The sequence below is a fragment of the Lytechinus variegatus genome, chromosome 16 (genome assembly GCF_018143015.1).
Source record: "Lytechinus variegatus isolate NC3 chromosome 16, Lvar_3.0, whole genome shotgun sequence".
Lineage (NCBI taxonomy): Eukaryota > Metazoa > Echinodermata > Echinoidea > Temnopleuroida > Toxopneustidae > Lytechinus > Lytechinus variegatus.
The window spans coordinates 20,572,452-20,590,232 of NC_054755.1; the positions used below are offsets into that span (position 1 = coordinate 20,572,452).

At 36.2% G+C, this 17,781-nt stretch overlaps 1 protein-coding gene across 1 annotated transcript; it reads left to right on the plus strand.

Annotated features, from left to right (window-relative positions):
• The first annotated feature begins 7,735 nt into the window (after positions 1 to 7,735).
• LOC121430275 (fibropellin-1-like) lies at positions 7,736 to 16,967 on the plus strand. Its single transcript, XM_041627553.1, has 9 exons — positions 7,736 to 7,748; positions 9,978 to 10,091; positions 11,041 to 11,154; positions 11,635 to 11,748; positions 13,041 to 13,154; positions 13,583 to 13,696; positions 14,384 to 14,497; positions 15,013 to 15,123; positions 16,909 to 16,967. The coding sequence occupies exons 1-9, from the start codon at positions 7,736 to 7,738 to the stop codon at positions 16,965 to 16,967; spliced, it is 867 nt and encodes a 288-aa protein (XP_041483487.1).
• Positions 16,968 to 17,781: the final 814 nt, after the last annotated feature.

Genomic DNA, 17,781 nt, shown 5'->3' on the forward strand with positions numbered 1-17,781 from the left:
GGAAATATCTCTGCTCAGATCCAGGATGGTAAAAATGGGGGTCACAATTATGCAGAAATACAGCAAACTTGGAATGGCCTGAAATATACCACACTTACGTAACAGGGTGTGTATTCAAATCCGCTGAAGCGAGACCGATGAAATTTTCATAGAAGTTAGATTATTAAATAAACTTTCTAATCCTGTACATTTGATTCAGAATACTATCACATTTTTGGAATTAATTCAGCGGACCCCCCTTTTTTTTTGGGGGGGGGCGCTGTTAACAAAAATAAATGACAAAACATTGGGTAAAAGTACTGCATGGGGGTAATTATATGTCCAACCAACATTGGGGCATTTCGTTTGGACATTTGTATTTATCCAGTGTGATGATAATTTTGCCCATTCTAAAGTAATTGTTGTTTATTTTTTAACCTTACTGGACAATATGCTTCCTGCATGGGGTAAAATACTGTCACAGATTAGCTGGACACATTATTGCCCTCATGGTGGTTAAAATTTTACCCAATGTTTTTTTACAGTGTATACGCATAACACAATTCATGATATGACATAATTATTTTAATAAAAAGTGAATTTTAGTGACTTAATCTTGTTAATGGTAAATGATTCGAGATGTTTTCATGAGGCACATTTTATTAATATATCAAGAATATAATGCAGATATGGCCTCATTTGAATGATGGCGAAAGAACAATTAAATTTACCGCAACCAACGATTCGTGATAATGGTGCCATAATAATGAGGGTAGATATTTAATGATTTATTGCCATATATAATTGACCGTTTATCGATGCATGCATTGTGTATTTTTATTTGCGTTGGAAAATGAACCCTTGTACAACGCATGTCATGTGAATGATGTGAATTAAACGGACGCCATAGACTTACAAATTGCTCCTACAACCATTTTGTTTTTGTTTATATTCCTTGCACTGAAATTATGGAAGTCTAGATCCTTGCGCATACACATTTATCCCCCCCCCCTTCCCTCTCTCAATTTCTTTCGATTCTTTGTTTAATTTCCATTCAAACATATTAAAAAGTAATATAAATAAGATTCAAATTAACTCATTGGCATTTTAAAGAAAAGCAATTTAATATAGAGCATATGGAAACCCCTCTCTCTCTTCCCTCTACGCCCATCTCTCTCCTCTGTCTATTCCCCCCCTCCCCTTGCGTCAGTCATAATTGTGTCACTCAAGGTCAAGTCTAACTTGTCTTTGATGTTTCATGACAGTACAATGAGAAGGCCATTTAACAAAGCTATCACTCAACCAAACATAATCAAGGACGTATCCTCCAGAAAATAAATACTAAGCAAGCGGTGGTGTATCAATTTTCAATTCAATTTTATTTATTTCACTTCCATCAAACAAAAACAAATTGTATACCATATAAAAATAAGTATTTGTATCCATTGCAAAGAAACAAAAATAATAATACATATGTTGTGAAAAAAAAAACTTACACGATTTGGGCAACACAGTTTTAAATGAGTATACTATTTTTCAATAGAAATTAAATTAAGAAGGAAATGGAGGGACCCACTAAAAAGCAATGCTTGTACAATGTGGGCCCCTCAAAAATAGATAACAAAACCATTAACAGAGTACAAATGCAGACATATGTAATCAAATGAGAAAAAAAATAAATGAGAGAGAAATAATACTCAAAATCTATAATACGAAGATATCAAAAAATATAGTTTGTATAGGACAAAACAAACCGTCCTAAAATATATCCAAAAATATATCCACCCTTCCCACCCCCCCCCAAAAAAAGAAAAAAAAAGAAAAGAGAAAGGGGAGAATGCCCTGAGAAGATGGATGGGTGCTGCTAAACGTAGGTAGAACACATGCCATCGTGGACTCAAGCAAACTGGATTCAATGTGTATAAAAGGAGAAAAAAATATATAAAATGACCTGGAAAGAATAAAATGCGCGAAAAATGTGATTGATGCCGTAAATAAATAAGCGGTAGGAAGGCGGATAAGCGGACAGGAAAGAGAAAAAAGATGAGAGGATAGACACAAATAATATATGAGGTTAAAAACCGAGCACAATTGGGAAGGACTTGTGTCAGATTTTTTTTTCAATTAAAAAAAAAAGGGATGATTTATGTTATAATTATAGTCTTTATAGTAAAAATGATGACTAACCTCTTGACAGAGGTGATGAATAAGATTTATGGATGGGGGGCCTTGAGGGCACCCCCCCCCGAAAAAATCATGACTAAGAAAGAAAACGAAAAAGTGAAAGAAAATTGAAGAGAGAGGGGGGGGGGAATATAATAATAATATTTAGAATATCACGTCAAAATTACAAGATTGGATTTTTGTAATAAGAAATGTCGAAATATTTGTTCGCTGGCTTCGCTCACTCGCAACTTTGTAGAAATTTTGCCTAATACGCCATACCATGCATCATCACCCCCTTCTTCTCTATTTTTTTCTTGTTCATCATCATCACTGTCATCGCCACCACCACCACCACCTCTTTATCTCCACCATCAATGTTGGAAGGATGTCACGAAAACCACTTCTAAAGGCATGGTCACACCGCCCGAGCGTTGTTGGAGCGGTCGTGGAGCGGAGAGAAAAAAAGTCATCACCGCTCGCTCCCGTTCACCATTTTCGATTTCGATTGTTTTTATTTTGTTTTTGATTTTTTCCCCAATTTTGTGAGCGAAATTCGACCCCCTCTCCCTACCGCTCCATGACCGCTCCAACAACGCTCGGGCGGTGTGACCAAGCCTTTAGGATCATTAGCAGGATTAAGGTAAATTGTGAGTGAATTGAGATACCTATTGTTGCCGTTTGTAATACTCAAGGCGCCTACGGCACTCTGGTCTAATTAATCAATACGAATAATTATTCTACATTAATTGCCTCACTCGGGGGTAATCAACCAGTAATTACTTATCAACCGAATTCTATAGGATTTATCAATTAATGTAATTGAAGTGAAACTTTGTGAAAGGACAAGGTTGATTAAAAAACAGATGATGACCTATGCTCAGTAGATCGAATCGATCTCCAACGTGACGAAACAACCGATCCGTAACACAATATTTAAAGAGAGCCAGATCAGAGAGCGATAGCAGCATTACTTCTGAAGGAATTGCTATATCTGTAAATTATATCGGTTGACTTGAAGTTTCCATACAAATTTATGTGTCTGTTATCTATTCCCGCCTTGAAATTTTATTGTGCCAATAATTCATGATACCTGCGAGGTTATTTCAGATATAGTTCTTTTGTCTAATACGCCATTGCATTAATTTTAGATCTTTAAAGAATCGAATGATTTCTAAAGCGTAAATCGACTATATAATCAAGCATTCTGAAATGAGTGTATTCAACATGTGAGTGGATTGGCCGGAAATTAAAAAAAAGAAAGCATATAAAACCATAGATTTGACTGGATGAACATACATAGTAATGACTCCTTTGAAAAAAAGATGGAAACTTCTTCTGACCAGAATGTTTTTGGTCTTCATGCAGTTTCTTACGGGAGGTAAGTACGCATTGAAATTTAGTTTAACTGTCTTTGAAGTAGATTTCACTTTTATTTTTTTTCTTATCAACGGAAGTTCACCCTGACAACGAGTTCATTTCAATATTGGTTTTAAAAAAATTGAGTAAATATTGTTAAGGTTAATGAAAATCTGTCATAAACAACGGAGTTATGAAATTTTTAGATTTTTATTTTGTGACGTCACAGGAGGAGCAACTCCTCCACAATGGTAGTTTTTCTAATATATTTTGGGGGTGAATGTATCTTCAGACGCATCATTTCATGTCATTTTCATTATGAAAATTATTTCTATATTTTCCATTAAGAAATTAAAATGTATGGAATTCATTTTAGGGGCCTACATTATATAACTAAGGAGTTGCTTGCATATGACGTCACAAATGAAAAGACTGAAAAATTCATAACTCGATCCCTCGTTCTTTGATGGATTTTCATCAAACTTTCCAATTTTTTTTCTTCTAATTTTCCACTTCTATTAAAAGTAACTTATTGTCCGGTGTCAAACAAATCAGGGCACTGGAAACGAGTTTTTGATAAGGGGTGCTGATGTAAATTTGACAAGCCCAAAAAGAGGGTTTTTATTACAAGACGAATGTCATTTTGGTCCTGAGAAATTTGACAAGCACAAAACAGGGGGTTCACTACACAATGTAAGTCATATTGGTTACATTTTGTTACTACCTGAATTCCAGGGGTGCTGCCTATGGAGAATAATACAAGCGCTGCACCCCATGGAAAATATTGGGGGGGGGGGGTTAGCACCCCCGCTTCCCAGGGCAATGGAGTTAATTTCCTTTAGCCCACTTGTTTTAAATAGATCTAATACGCTTAAATGTAAGGAAATTTCACTATCTTTAAAGTGAGAGAGGGAGGGACGCTGGGGGTGGAAAAGAAAGAAGTAGAGAGAGAGACAGCGAAAGAGAGAGAAGGAGAGAGCAGCTTCACTGCGCAATTCATGAATGCTTAATTTACCTTTTAATGATATGACAGTAGACAAATGTTAATTTTATTTTGGCAGTGCACTCCGATCTTGGCGGTTTAAACGAGCATTCGACTTGCAGTGACGGTCTTGGGCTTAACTATACCCTACCTATGTTTGAGGTCTGCCGTGAGCGCCCCGATGGTAACGGGGAGATGGTGGCTACAATCCCCAAGCTAATAACTCCGCTTGATCATGAGCATGATGGTGATGAAGGATCATGCCCTAACTCTGAGGGAGCGGGGATGGCAGGTCTCCGGCGGTGCAGATTTCCAGGTATTTCTTTTTTATAAAAAAAAATCGTGACATTTCTAACTCATAATCCAGGCTGAAAAAGGATATGATTTGAAAAGATATGATATACACTTAGATTGACAAAACAATGAAAAGTTCATTAAAATCGTGAAAGAAATGACCTTTAATTTTTGTTGAAAACCCTTTTTTGACAAATATTTCCTCGGGGAAAATGTGCCCCCTTTTGGAAAATCCTGGATCCGCCCCTCATTCACCGTACGTCGTATCAAAATACCCGATGCATATATTCAGACAATTTTCAATTAGGGGGGAGGTCATGAATGAGATGAGATCTGTGACTCATGGTGAAACGTCAGGCAGGACCCGCCGAGTGAAGATCGTTCAAACAGACTTTCAAACAGAGAGTTCGAATCCCAGTCATGGTGAGTTTTAATTACTTCATTGAGAAATATAACCACACTGTGCTTCACTCGACCTAGGTGGGGAGAATAGGTACCTGGCAGGATTAATTCATTGAATGCGTTGATTATACCGTTGGAAACGTGATAGATCAAGCTAATTATTAAGCCGGGATAATAATAGTTTCGCTTTGTGTCCCCAGTCACAAAGCACTATAACATAGCTATTAAAACGTCTTTCCATGCTTCTGTGTGATTAGATTGCCTTAGTAACCCGTGTCAAAACGGCTGGTGTGAGGAGACTATGATAGGATTCAAGTGCCACTGCTCGGAAGGGTACACCGGGATAAGTTGTGGTAAGTACCAATGAAAACAGAATGAGGCCTATCAACTAAAAATTTAGGGGGGGGGGTCGTCCCCCACCTCAATTTTTTTCGGGGGGACCTGTCCCCGTCCCCCCTCCCCGCTTCCGCCGCCTATGTTACCATTAACATTATCATCACTATCACCTTTCATCATCCAAACACTCCAGATTACTGTTGTCAGGACAAAACAAACTGTGTGTTTACAATTTTAATATCCCTAACGGAGGTCATAAATCTCAAAAAAAATATCATAGAATAAACAAATGAACATTTTGAAGAAAAAATATGCGTTTTAACTGTTAAAAGAACGAGACTTTTACTTTTTATTCGAAAATTATCTGTTTTTTTTGCTTCTTTCACTTTATTCTAGAAAATAGACTCCCAACGCAGAAATCTACAACTGAAAAAGGTATTTAAACTTATTCTCTTTCCTTTATTCTGTCAATGTCCCAGACCTAGATCTACGACGGAATGGTGACGTTCTGATGAAATCAAATCAAGACAAAGCATTGATTTTGCCTTTGTAACCATTCTAATGTAATTTGTTCAAAATAGAATCGTGGATATTTCATATTACTCTGGATGATCGTGTTAACGTCTTTAAAACAAAATTGATTGGTTTTTGTGGTACAAATAATAATGCGCTTATTAATTGCATCCTGATCATAGCAAGAAAAGAGATATGTTCAGCTAAATTGAGAAATTGGTTACCTTCATGTAACAAAATTATGTCAGAATTGAAACGACACTATGAAATGGAAAAAAAATATTTATACACAACAAATCTCAGAGAAAATAATCTTTTAAAAAATGGTTTATATTCAGAAAGTTTTTCGAGCAAATTGACAATAGGCTCCTTTAACAAACATGATCATCGTTTTCTTTGTGGATTCTTCTATATTTTCTTTTTTTTCTTGCCAAATTGATTTGGCCGTGACAGTTATATGTTGTATATTGTATAGTCAGTTCGACTATTTATATGCGAGTACATGTTAAAAATTTTGTGTACATATTTAACTGCCTTGTTCGAAATATTTTGTATAAGTACATGTACATGTATGTTATGAAGGAGATTTTTGTCTCACTTGAATATCAGAGTGAGACTATAGGCGCCGCTTTTCCGACGGCGGCGGCGTCAACAGCAAATCTTAACCGAAGGTTAAGTTTTGGAAATGACAGCATAACTTAGAAAGTGTATGGACCTAGTTCATGAAACCTGGCCTTAAGGTTAATCAAGTACTACTAAACATCCTGCCTGAGTTTCATGTCACATGACTAAGGTCAAAGGTCATTTAGGGTCAATGAACGTAGACCATGTTGGGTGAATCAACATCAAAATCTTAAACTAAGGTTAAATTTTTGAAATGTCATCATAACTTAGAAAATATATGGACCTAGTTCATGAAACTTGGCCTTAAGATTAATCAAGTACTACTGAACATCCTGCCTGAGTTTCACGTCACATGACTAAGGTCAAATGTCATTTAGGGTCAATGAACTTTGGCCAAATTGGGGTATTTGTTGAATTACCATCATAACTTTAAAACTTTATGGATCTAATTCATGTAACTTGGACATAAGAGTAATCAAGTACCACTACACATCCTGTGCGAATTTCAGGTCACATGATTAAGGTCAAAGGTCATTTAAGGTCAATGAACTCTGGCAAAATTGGGGGTATTTGATGAATTACCATCATAACTTTTAAAGTTTATTGTTCTAGTTCATAAAAATGAGTTTCACGTCACATGACTAAGGTCAAATGTCATTTAGGGTCACTGAACTTTGGCCAAATTGGGGGTATTTGTTGAATTACCATCATAACTTTGAAAGTTTGTGAATCTGACTCATGAAACTTGGAGATAAAAGTAATCAGGTATCACTGAACATCCTGTGCGAGTTTCAGGTCACATGATCAAGGTCAAAGGTCATGTATGGTCAATGAACTTTTTCCATGTTGGGGGTATTTGTTTAATCACCATCATACATCTATCTCTGTAAGTGTATTGGTCTAGTTCATCAAACGTGGACATAAGAGTAACCAAGTATCACTGAATATCTTGTGCGAGTTATAGTAGTTGTCAGAGTCAGCACTGCTGCTATATTGAATCGCGTGATGCAGGTGAGACAACCAGAGGTGCTCCACTTGTTGAACATAAAGAACCATGTGGAAGGGCCCCCAAAACGGGAAAAAATGCTGACGGGGAGTAAATTATTTTATTTTTTTATTCCTGTACTTCATAGATTCATCTAATTTATCTTTTTTGTCGTTTTTCTACCCATGTGTATTTTCTTGAATTGAAAGTTTATTATGATTTTATCTTTTTTCATTCTTAAGATAAAGACATGCCAAATATTTAAAGATTTTTTTTCATATATGTATTTATATATATATATATATATGAATAAATTAATATATATATATATATATATATATGAATATGAATAAATAAATAAAAAATGATTATATGTATATATATATAATCATTTTTTATTTATTTATTCATATTCATATATATATATATATATTCATATATATATATATATATATATTGGGGTAAAATCGCGAACAATGTTGTTTTTTGCGTTATTTTTTCCTTTCTACAGTGCGTATAAAAAAAAGTTTACACTTTGAACAAGCCCTGGGAATTAAAAAATATACATGTGGGTAATTTTTTCACATATAATCTTAGGTTTTGGGAAACAGGGTATCAGCCATCAATAATCAGGACCGGGAAACTGTTCCGTCTTTGAGTGATCAGATACCCTTGGTAGTCATGGTAATTGCTATTGTTACAACACCTGTGTATGTTCTCATCAACAAACGCATAACCAGGTGACGGTGACTATCATTGGATCAAAGAAATACCCGCGTTAACCGTCCATCTTTTCATAGGTCCATGGTTGCAGTGACCTCTAGTTTGAATAAACTGTAGAGCAGTTTGAAAAATTTCACATAGATACAAAGCATTCGGGGCGATTTCGGTGTTTAAAAAGCTTATTTCCTACAAAACAGTACTGTTATTTTAAAAACAAGTACAAGAACCACTTTTTTATGTTTACACCTCTTAAGTATACATTCCTCTACGCTCTACGTGAAAATGACATGGGTTTAAAAAAGTGAAACATTTATTGTACTTCGAAAATTTGTTACAGAAATTTTTTAATTTTTGAGATAGGCTTTTGTGATCTTTTCGCACCATTTTAAAGGATTGAGGGTGCTGGTAGTCTTAAAGGGACAATTGAATAGCGATATGAATGAATTATCCATTAAGTATTATTTATGCAGTTTTATGTTGAACTATGACATTTGATGAAAGTTACATGGATTTTGACTGAGTAATAGACGTTTAAACTCACTGTAGTAAGCCCATGATTTTTGGATATTTGAAATACTTATGTGCTGAAGTGCCTCTGTGCAAAATTTGGTGAAAATGACATGGATTTCATTTTAACCGTGGAACGTCCTTATGCCGCGCCCCCATTTCCTCTGCCCCTCGGAATAGTTCTCTTAAAAGATGCCGCATGATTATATTATTAAACGACGATGAAAAGGGAAGAGAAGGAGCAAAATAAATGAGAAAGCAAGAACAAATAAACAACGAAGAGGTTCATTCATTAAACAAATTGATTGTCTCAAAAAGGAAGACCTGGACAGTTTTTTTAAATTGCTAAGCTTTTATTTTTGAATTTATTTCTTATTTTTTCAATTTTTTATTTTTATTTTATTGTATCTTATCTTATTTTTATTTGTTATCTATTCATTTTTGTTTTTTTATTTGTATTTATTTATGTAAGTATTTATTTATTATTATTGTTATCATTATTTTTTATATATTTTTGGGCGGGGGGGGGGCTTTTTGCTTGTCAGGTTTCTAGTAGCCGAACGTCTCCACGGGGCAAAGTGAATAGTTGAGGTTGATCGGATAAATTACCAACACACTCGTAAAACAAATGGGAGAATGCCATCCGTTATGCAACATCAGTCTTTAAAAAAAAAAAAATTATTAACGTGATTGGCTAACGTTGATTTGACTTTCTACAAATCTGACCTAAAAGGTCACACGTGTCAGTTCGTGTCACCTGTGTGTTACAAAAATGCAGCCCAGAAAAAAATCGCGTCCGGAAATCATTATTTAGTGCTTCAAAAAGTGAAATATAAAGTGACCGGAAACACCATCTTAATTTCCTGTCATACACTTATGTGTTCTATTTAAGCGTCTTTAAGACACCTAATTACAAAATTTGGGTTTGCCTTGCATTTTTAGCTTTTCATTCTCAATAATGGTTGTTTTCAGGGTTTTTTTTAGTTCTAATACATGTACTTGTACACATGCATGTTTCAACTTGGTTTGAGAATATTTTTAAATCGGCTGCTCAGATAGTTAAATAATACCTTTAACTGTTTCAACAAGTTGATAAATCCTTTTTTTCAGATTTGGATGAATGCACAAGTCAACCATGTAAACACGACGGGGTATGTGTGGACGGTGTAAACACATTTACTTGTTTGTGTGAAGTTGGATGGACTGGAAGGAGATGTGGACAGAGTAAGTATTTTTTTTTTGCAATATAAGTTGGTTAACTTTTAAGTAAATTGATTTCATTTCCATCACAAATATACATAAAATACAAATACAAGTCAAATGGTATTAGAAATCAAGTGGGTCAGTTTATAAGAATTATTTAAGAGTATAATGTAAAGATAACAAAAGTCTGTACCAAATAATGTCAAATGAGTATGGAAATGAGGGGTACCACGAAGAAGCGCTGCCTGTAGAGTGTGAATCCCCTCGCATATTAAAGAATGATTATGTAAGAAATATGAGGATTCATACACGGATATACGACATAATAAGAAAGGGAAAATGCAATATGATGAAATGAAATTAGGGGAACGTGGAAATTGATGGACTAACGCTTCATTCCTCTATGATTATACTACATAACGCCAACATAGAATTTAATCTTAGAAGTTAGAATATCATAAAGGCTAGCACGAGTTCTTATATTCGATGTCTCAAGTCATGTCGTTTGAACTCAATGTATGAACCAGCTTTTTTGTGTGTGACGTCATCACTTCGCTACTCTGTACACACACATCTATAAAAAGGGGTTCAAGAGTATAATTATTCTTATTTTTGCACCTTTAAAGATGTAGTTGGCGACAATAATCACCTAAATAGCACGAACAGGGTACAGAGATGAACCATGTACAGTAATATAGGTGCAAATCTTAACCTTTCTTAACTACAGTATCACGCACCTTAATTGTTGAAAAGTTGCATCTTTTAGGATACAAACAAGCATCTCTTGGTGTACATAATCATAAATGAAGAATTTATACACCCTTTCCACATTATGGTGCAAGATTACTTCCCCAAAATGTACTACCAGTAGTTCATTTAGGTTGCAAACTTCTTAGTGTGTGTGGTAGAAGCGTGCTTTGCTGTAGTACATTGATAGAAGGTGACACTCGTGTACTCGATTTTATTTTAGATATTGATGAGTGTTTGGACGAACCGTGTTTAAATGGAGGTCATTGCCAGGATGGTATCAACAGCTATACGTGTATATGCACTGAGGGATGGGAAGGATTAGACTGCGATGTCAGTAAGTAATCATTAATTGTATGGACATTCATGAGGCTTCTAAATCGAAATCCTGTTTATGAATTCCTACAAACAGTCCTTAAAATGTCTGTTTTCAGGATGAGGTAAATTAAGATTTTTGGTTCGCGCTTCGCGCTCACATTCACTCATAAGTGAGATACGCATCCTGTTACTCATTATAAAGAGTACTTACAGTGTCCCATTTTGAAGGTCTGGGGCCCGTTGCAGAAAGATTTGCGTTTAAACGCAAGTCAAAAAATCAATCGCAAGTCAAAAATGCGCGCTGTTGATTGGTTGAAAATCAAGTTGCGCATGATTTTTAGAGTTGCGTTTGATTGCTACTCTTTCTGCAACGGGCCCCTGAACATCAAACATTTGCAGCTCCACGCTTCGTGCTCGCGCAAAGTATCGTGTAATAGTAGGGAAAAGATAAATGAAATGAAATTAATGATATTCATGAATCTTTGAATCCATGTTACAGATACTGATGATTGTGCCAAAGATCCGTGTCAAAATGGCGCCGAATGCCATGATGGTTTAAACAGTTATACGTGTGAATGTACTTATGGATGGGAAGGACTAAATTGCGATATCAGTAAGTAATTCTAAAATCTAGCACTTTTCAGGAATATAATTTCATCAGGTAAATCAAGATTTTTGGCTCATGCTTTGCGCTCACATTCATTCTTGAGTCAGATACGCATCCTGTTATTGATTATAAAAGTACTTACAATGTCCAGTTTCCCAGGTCTAAACATAAAAATTTACAGCTCTACGCTTCATGCTCGCTGATGGGCCCTCCAAATTAGACAATGTATTTTGTAATAGTTGAACAAATAATAAATGATAAATGAAATGAACATAATTATCTTTATGTTTATGGATCTTTGAATCTTTGTCACAGATATTAATGACTGTGCGGAAGAACCGTGTCAAAATGGTGCCGAATGCCATGATGGTTTAAACAGTTATACGTGTGAATGTACTGAGGGATGGGAAGGATTAAACTGCGATGTCAGTAAGTAAGTAATTCTGAAATCAGTTATTGTTTCGTTCTTGTATTGACATTCTTGAGACTGTTCAATCAGCTAAAATAAAACCCATAGGAATCGGAGAGAAAATTGGAAATAGCATGAAATTGGAGATTTTTTTTTTCATAAACCGTTTCAATATGGCGTCAATTGCAATGATGGCTAAAACAGTTATACGCAAACAGATGGACGGGAGGGATTTAACAGCGATGTCGATATGTAATGTAAAAGTGTTTCACTATACAGTGCGTATTCAAAAGTTTTCACTTTGAAATATTATGCCTGTAAAAATGATATATTTGTATTGTCCTAAAACTTTTTTTCGATATTGTTGTTAAAGGTTTTTTTAAGCGAATGGCCAAATGATAATCGGCATTTTTTTTTCGCTTGAGGGAGCAACACTTACGTTAAGAAATTTCATGTAAAATGACTTGCGCAAGACTTGATACATGAATGTACGAGATGAGTTAGTCATGAAGAGCTGCGCTAATCGGTTCTGATCTCACTCTGTAAGATTCTCTCAAAAATAAAAATTTCATCTGATAAATGAAACAAAAGCCTTAATGTGTGCGACAAAATTATCCCAGTATATATTGTATATTTTTTTCAATGTGGGGGACTTTTCAAAGTGTAAACTTTTTATCGATACGCACTGTAAATTGAATGGTTATTTAACGATTTCAAACATCAAAGATCATTGTAACATATACCGTATATAGTGGTTAGGTCGTCCCATCAACATTGATGTACACCATAATTTAGTTATACCTGCTTGTTTTTAGCATATATTCATTGCAAAACTAAAGCTGATAAGAACAGTTCACAATAAAAGGTAAGTTTCGTTCCATCTTTGCAGACATAGACGATTGTGAAAGCGACCCCTGTCAACACGACGGTGTGTGTTTGGATGGCTTGAATAGATACACCTGTCAGTGCATAGGAGGATGGCAAGGAAACAACTGTGAAAACGGTATAGAGCCTTAGTTTAGTTTAAACACAAGAAAAATGAGACAATCAAGCATTGAAAAAATCCGGAAATGTACTAAGCAATATCTCAATTATATACCTATTGTATATTTTTGTGGAGCGTTGTGGCCCAGTGGATTAGTCTTCGGACTCTGAAACAGAGGGTCGTGGGTTCGAATCCCAGCCATGGCATAATTTCCTTCGGCAAGAAATTTACTCACATTGTGCTGCACTCGACCCAGGTGAGGTAAATGGGTACCTGGCAGGAATTTATTCCTTGAAATGCCACCGCGCTGGAAAAGGCTGCGGGGCTAAAGCCAGGGTAATAATATCCAATTAAGCGCATAGGGACGCATTTGGCAGTGATACATGTATGAGCTTTATAAGCGTGTTGGTATTGTTATTATTATTTTGTATAATTTATATTCATAGATATTGATGAATGTAGCAGCAATCCGTGCAGTAATCAGGGTGTCTGCATCAACAATATTAACCATTACACTTGCCAGTGTACCGATGGATGGACTGGTTCAAACTGTGAAACAGGTATTTACCATTACAGGTGGGTGTTTCATAAAACTTTTCGTAAGTAACGAGCAAAGATGCAAACGACTGGTGATCCTTTTTCAGGAACTAGATCAGCATGAAAATCTGATGTAAACCATTAACAACAAAGAAGGGTTACCAGTCGCTCGTAACTTTCAAACAGGTTTATGAAACGCCCACCAGAACTGGGGGCCATGAAGCCCCCTTCGTTTTTTCACTCTATATTCCCGAAGCGCACAAAGATAATATGCTGCAAAGTTTAATCAATTTTTTAAACCTCGTCCACTTTTTGTGACCAAAGTCACGACATATTACGACACAGCCTGACTTTTAACGAGACTATATCATAAGAAAAATGACTGATTCTCTGCCTTTGCGTACAAAATCAATGAAAGAAAAAAAATCATAAATCGGTGACATTCTTAGTCTTAATTGGTCTGCTTTATTAGATAGGGAGCAATTCTATTTTTTTTTAATTATATATATAATGATTCACATAGAAAATAAACAATAGGGGGTAGAAAACATAGACAGACATAAGTAATTCTAACAACAAATAAGTTTTAAAACAAAGATTTCGAAATTTTCCTGGTGAGAACCTATAAAAAGGATCATAACACAATTGAAACCTTTTTTGAGAATACGGGTCAATGTATTCGATCAACCTTTATTCATTTTATTTCAAAGACATCGACGAATGTTCTAGTCATCCATGTAACAATGATGGGGAATGCCGTAATGAACTGAACGGGTACAGCTGCGAATGTACAGAGGGGTGGTCTGGTACCCATTGCGAAATAAGTAAGTATTAGTAATAGTAGTAGTATAGTAGTAGAAGAAGAAGCAGGAGTAGAAATAGTAGTAGTATTAACAGTAATACTAGCAGTAGAAGGAGTAGAATTAGTAGTAGTAGTTGTTGTAGTAGTAGTAGTAGAAGTAGTATATAGTAGTTATAGTAGAAGAAGTAGCAACAGAAGTAGTAGTAGTAGTATTAGTAGTAGCAGCAGCAGCAGCAGTATCAAGAGTAGGAGGCAAAAAGCATTTCTTTCCGGTATTATTTTTTTTTTTTGGACAGGGCGGTGGCCGCTGAACGGTTTTTTAAGGTGCGTGCAAAAAAATTAACAATCCGATTGTGATTTTGACGTTTCTGTACACGGTTTTGGAAAAAGTGGGGCTGCAGCCAGCCCCCGGTTCCACTGCCCCTGCAGGGAAATGACCGTCAAGCTTCCCCCCCCCCCACCTTCCCCGATTCCAGTCCCGCTTCCATTGAAATAATATACTCATACCTATTATGAACGCGTCTCTGTTTCTTTCAGGGAGTGCGTGTGCGCTTGAACCGTGCAGTAATGGAGGCTCCTGTGTGGAAGAAGCAAGCGGTTACACGTGCTCATGCGGTACAGACTTCACGGGGACCAACTGTGAAGCAGGTAGATTGACATCCCGACTATGACAATGATTATAATAATAATAGTGATGTCTTATTAAGCACACACACCGTCCAGAGACGCTCATGGCGCTAGCGCAGTTCCTTTGGATATACATAAGTACATATAACAACTACAAATATGAATTCAAACAAGAAAATCAAATCTTAAGTTACTAAAGTACAGTTTTGCACCACCCACTGGAATTCCTAGTTACATGGTGGGGCCTGGTGCCTTTTTGCTTGCTGCTCCGTTCACCGACAATTTAAGATACCAATACTAATTATGATTACAATAATACTCATGATGATGATTCAAACTATAATCGTAATAATGATAAAATGATAATACTAACATCATACAACCAATATTGAAAGATTGCCACAGTAAATATAGTTATGAAAATAATTTTAGCAATGATATTGATTAAAGATGATTTAGTAGAAATCTATTTATTTTTAGATAGAAAGAGAGGAAACTCGACCTTTCCCTTAATCAATTTTCTACAGCATTTTCAGACCTATGTCCGTCGGAGTGGTTCTACTATGGACAAAAGTGTTATTCCCGGGAAGGAAGCTCTTCTTATGGCACGAATCACGATACTGCAAAAAGTACTTGTAGTAGCATACGTGTCAATCTGCAAGGCGATGCCGGAGAGAGACAGGCATCGTTGCTATTGGTTGAAAGTCAAGAAGAAACTGACGCCATTTCCAACAGGTTCCTGGGTGGATACTTTAGACGACTATGGCTAAATTGCAGTAACAGGTCCGGAACCTGGGTCTGTGAAAAGGATGCTTCGGGGACCAGTTTCTCTTACACGAGTAAGTTGAAGAGGGTTGTGTAACTACAGTGCGAGTCAGAAAAAATGTTACATTTTTTAATAAAGTTGGGATTCAAAGAGAATTTCTAGCATGTGAGGATAGAGAAAATATTCCTTTATCATCTGGTAAAATTCGTTTCAGTGTTGTTGTAATGGTTGAGCGCACAACAGCCATCGTTTGAAAAAGTGTCAAAACCCAGGTGATTACCTGCTGAAACAGAGACAAAAGCATTCACACAAACCATGAGCGTAAATCCATGCGTATGTTTATCAATCAAGAAAAATAAACAAGAGAACCAGTAAATCAATGAATTGTCTTCACTGTAACGTTCCTTTTCATTGTCATTTTGGCCACAACTTTGACAAAGCTTCCCGCCTTCAATCTTCCACATGTTGTCCATTTCTCTCAATGCACTTCTTAGCTCGATGGAACATTGCTGCTATGCCCCTGCGAAGCAAGCACTAGCAGATCCGGGGGGGGGCACAGCCGGCCCGTGTCCCCCCATGAGAATTGCAATGTAAAAATGCTGTTAAAACATAAGTGTGTCCCTTTTTTTTAAGTGAAGACCATGGTATGGTATTAAGGGCATATTATGTTATCACCATTGTTTTTCATTTGTTTTCTAGATTGGTATCCAGACCAACCTGACGAGAATGTGGGCTATGCTCTTATTAGAAACATATCAATTGATGATTCGACTTATCAATTCAAATGGTTTGACAGGGTAGATTGCTACTTTTTCTGCTACTATGGTCCGCTGACAGTGTGTCAAATACATTTGTGAATAATTATATCAAATACATTTGTGAATAATTAATTAAAATACATTTGTGAATAATTGATTAAAATCCATTTGTGAATAATTAATCAAAATACATTTGTGAATAATTGTATCAAATACACTTGTGAATAATTACATGTATATCAAATACATTTGTGAATGATTGTATCAAAATTACACTTCCAGTGTACTGCGCTCTTCCAGGAATGGCCCAAAGCGCTTACATCAAGAAGGAGAATAGTTAAAGCATAACAAGCATTTGAAGATAAAAATATCTCAAGTCCCTTTTTAAATTCATAGACAGATGGTGATTTCCTTAGTCTCGGAATTAACCGTGGAGGAGCCGTGGTGTAGTGGTTCTGACTCTCGCCTTGTAAACAGTGGGTCGTGTGTTCGAATCAAACCGCGATCTGGCGTCCTTTGGCAAGGCGTTAATCCACACTTTGCCACTCTGGTGCTAAATGGGTACCCGGTAGGATGTGAAAGTCATTGTAGCTTGTCCAGTACTATGTGCGCCTCACCGGTGACTGATTGGATTACTCCCCAGGGAGTGGAGGATGTGCACACATTGTGTGCGGGACTGATTGAATCCGATGACTAGGGTAATAATATAATTATGTGAAGCGCTTAGACACGTCGTTCCGATGTATTAAGCGTTATATAAAAGCAGATTATCAATATTATCAACCTATTCCAATATTCAAATAAGCAGTTACAGTGAAAGTCCTGTCCCCAGCCAGTTTCCGTGTAATTTGGTAAGGGAGAGGAAGTGGGTCACTTGTGGCTCGTACATTCCTGCAAGGGTTGTACAAGGGTCAATCAATCATTTTGATATTGAGGTCCCTTTTTTAACAGATTTGAAAACTTTAAAAAGTAATTGGACAATTCGCGTGAAAACAAATATAACACGTCGTTTATAGGAAAAAGGGGGCTACATACTGTCTTTCTGATCTCGGTCCCGTAACACAAAGGTTAGCAATTAATTCTACACTTGATTTTTACACTTGATTGTGTATTGTAGTTAATGCAATGTAGTCAATGCAATCAATCACGATGAAT